This window comes from Nicotiana attenuata, chromosome 1 (assembly GCF_001879085.1).
Source record: "Nicotiana attenuata strain UT chromosome 1, NIATTr2, whole genome shotgun sequence".
Lineage (NCBI taxonomy): Eukaryota > Viridiplantae > Streptophyta > Magnoliopsida > Solanales > Solanaceae > Nicotiana > Nicotiana attenuata.
The window spans coordinates 61,374,946-61,377,159 of record NC_031989.1 but is presented as its reverse complement, the minus strand read 5'-3'; the positions used below and the strand labels follow the sequence as shown (position 1 = coordinate 61,377,159).

Genomic DNA, 2,214 nt, shown 5'->3' with positions numbered 1-2,214 from the left:
GGGGTGTTTAAAACGTTCTTTTATCAGTATGGAAACTCGAGATGGGACGTAGAGTGATGAGCCCAAAGTGCAAGTAGTGCCCAAAATAATGGCTATTTCTATCTTCTTCGATATTAGATCTTGGTAAGCTTAATATTTGGTTCTCGTCATTGTTTTTTCTCTTCATTTTTGTAATCGTTAATTCATTCTCTTCGTACGATGTTAGTTTTCGAGAAAAAGGCTCTATCCTCTTTTTCGAAACACGCTATCTGTTCTTCTTACAGTTGTGGGCATGTTTATTTTACAATGTGAACATTAGTTCTATCCAAATAGTTTAGTGATCTTCTTCATCTTTGTACTCGATCTTGTTTATTTTGTGCAGGTTCTTATTGGCGAATATTTATATGATGCCTCCTAAGGGCAAAAGGCAATATCACTGTCAAATTTTACCTCTAGATATGCTTAGCAGCCTCCCTGAGAATGTAATTGATGATATTCTTGTGCGTTTGCCTTTACGAGATGTTGTAAGGACTAGCATCTTATCAAAGAAATGGAGGTATAATTGGTGCAGACTTCCAGAATTGGCGCTTGATCAAACACTCTGGATAACCAAAAAGGATTTAATGTACTTTGCACATAAATTCACAAAGATTGTCACCCACTTTATGAGATTTCATGATGGAGCAATCACAAAGTTCACCCTCTTCATTCCTTATTTGGAAAGATCTCCTAATATTGACAAATTGATACGTTTCCTCCGTAGAAATGGCATTCGGCATCTTGCTCTTAGACTTCCAATCAGGGGTAACCCGTACGAATTGCCGCCTTCATTTTTCACATGTTTCGAGTTGAGGCATTTGACTCTCCAAAATCTTTTAATAATTCCTCCACCAGCCTTCAGAGGATTTGATAGGCTAATTAGCCTGGAATTACGTGATGTTACAATTTCTTCCAAGTTGCTTGAAAGTTTAATCTCTCATTGCTTGTTGCTTGAGCAATTGGTGCTGCAGATCTCAAGTGCTTTAAGGGATGTCATTGGAATTAACGGTCCCATGCTGAGATCTTTTGACTTCACAGGCAGTATGAGTTCTATCTGTTTAAAAAGTACCCCTCTTCTGGCAAAACTTTCACTTACGCATATGGAATATTATGTGGCGGCACGAAAAAGTAATATTGCCGAGTTTTTTGAGTCCTTTTCTGCTATAGAATACCTCCACTTAAATGACATGGTAAATGTTGCTTCATGGCTTCATTATATTGCAGTTTCAATGATTGAACATCTTTTGGGCTATGAGTCATCCTGATTTTTGCCTCTTTTTTTCTAAGTCCTTTGTTGCAGGAGCAGGTGAAATACCAACAAGGCTTTCGTTTAATCTTAACTGTGTCAAACATCTTTGCATATCTAGTATTTTTCTGGGTTGCTGGGATGAGGTTGCATGCGCTCTTTGTCTGATAAGAAGCTTTCCATATTTACAATATATGGAAATTAAGGTTCTCTTGCCTTTCTCTTTTTGTATAGTGGCTTTCTAATTTTGGTACTCCTTAAATCATCTATAAGCTTAGGGAGTTGAGTTTATGTTAATCTTTCTTAGGTGGAGCGCGATGACAATGATATACCAGCTCTCGAATGTCTTGATGTGGAACGTTTCTCAGATGTGTCATTTAATCACCTCAGGGAAGTTAAGCTAATACAAACTAATGGCACAATCCCTGAGATGCAGCTTATGAAGCTTTTGTTGGCCATGTCTCCCGGGCTGGAGAGAATGCTAATCGAGCCATGTCTAGTTGAAGATTCTGCAAATGTCAGAATACTCGCCGAGCTAACAAAATTTCAGCGGGCATCACCGGAAGCAGAAGTTGTCTATAAGTTGGATAAGCATCGATATTATGACCATCCTGTTTGATCGCCACGACTCTTTAATCAGATCATGATCTTTTGCAAAAGTGTTTTGGAAGTTGAAGGGAACAGATAGAAATGAATGTTGATGTACTTGTATAAATCTGTGTTTATCCAACTGCCATAAGAGTGAAAGAAGTATGAACATCAGTTTGAGGATGTAAATGATTGTGGATATATGGTTTCTTTTGACTTTGTCATTACAGTGCTTAGCTTTTTACTTTACTTAGGTTATAAATATTAGTTACCATATGACCAGCCTCTTATAGAATTGCAGGATAATACTGTCTATAATAAACCTTTGTAGTCTGGTTCTTCCCCCGCGCATAGCGGGAGCT

At 37.9% G+C, this 2,214-nt stretch overlaps 1 protein-coding gene across 1 annotated transcript; it reads left to right on the top strand.

Annotated features, from left to right (window-relative positions):
* LOC109236580 (F-box/FBD/LRR-repeat protein At1g13570-like) lies at positions 89–1,883 on the top strand. Its single transcript, XM_019402777.1, has 4 exons — positions 89–123; positions 362–1,208; positions 1,319–1,426; positions 1,572–1,883. Exons 1-4 carry the CDS (start codon positions 89–91, stop codon positions 1,881–1,883), a joined length of 1,302 nt encoding a protein of 433 aa, XP_019258322.1.

Bases quoted from the DNA above. Each gene is read 5' to 3' on its own strand.
- LOC109236580 (XM_019402777.1), top strand. From the start codon at position 89: ATGGCTATTTCTATCTTCTTCGATATTAGATCTTG. The intron at 1,209-1,318 runs GTAAATGTTGCT...CCTTTGTTGCAG, and splicing joins ACCTCCACTTAAATGACATG to GAGCAGGTGAAATACCAACA. The intron at 1,427-1,571 runs GTCTGATAAGAA...AATCTTTCTTAG, and splicing joins TGAGGTTGCATGCGCTCTTT to GTGGAGCGCGATGACAATGA.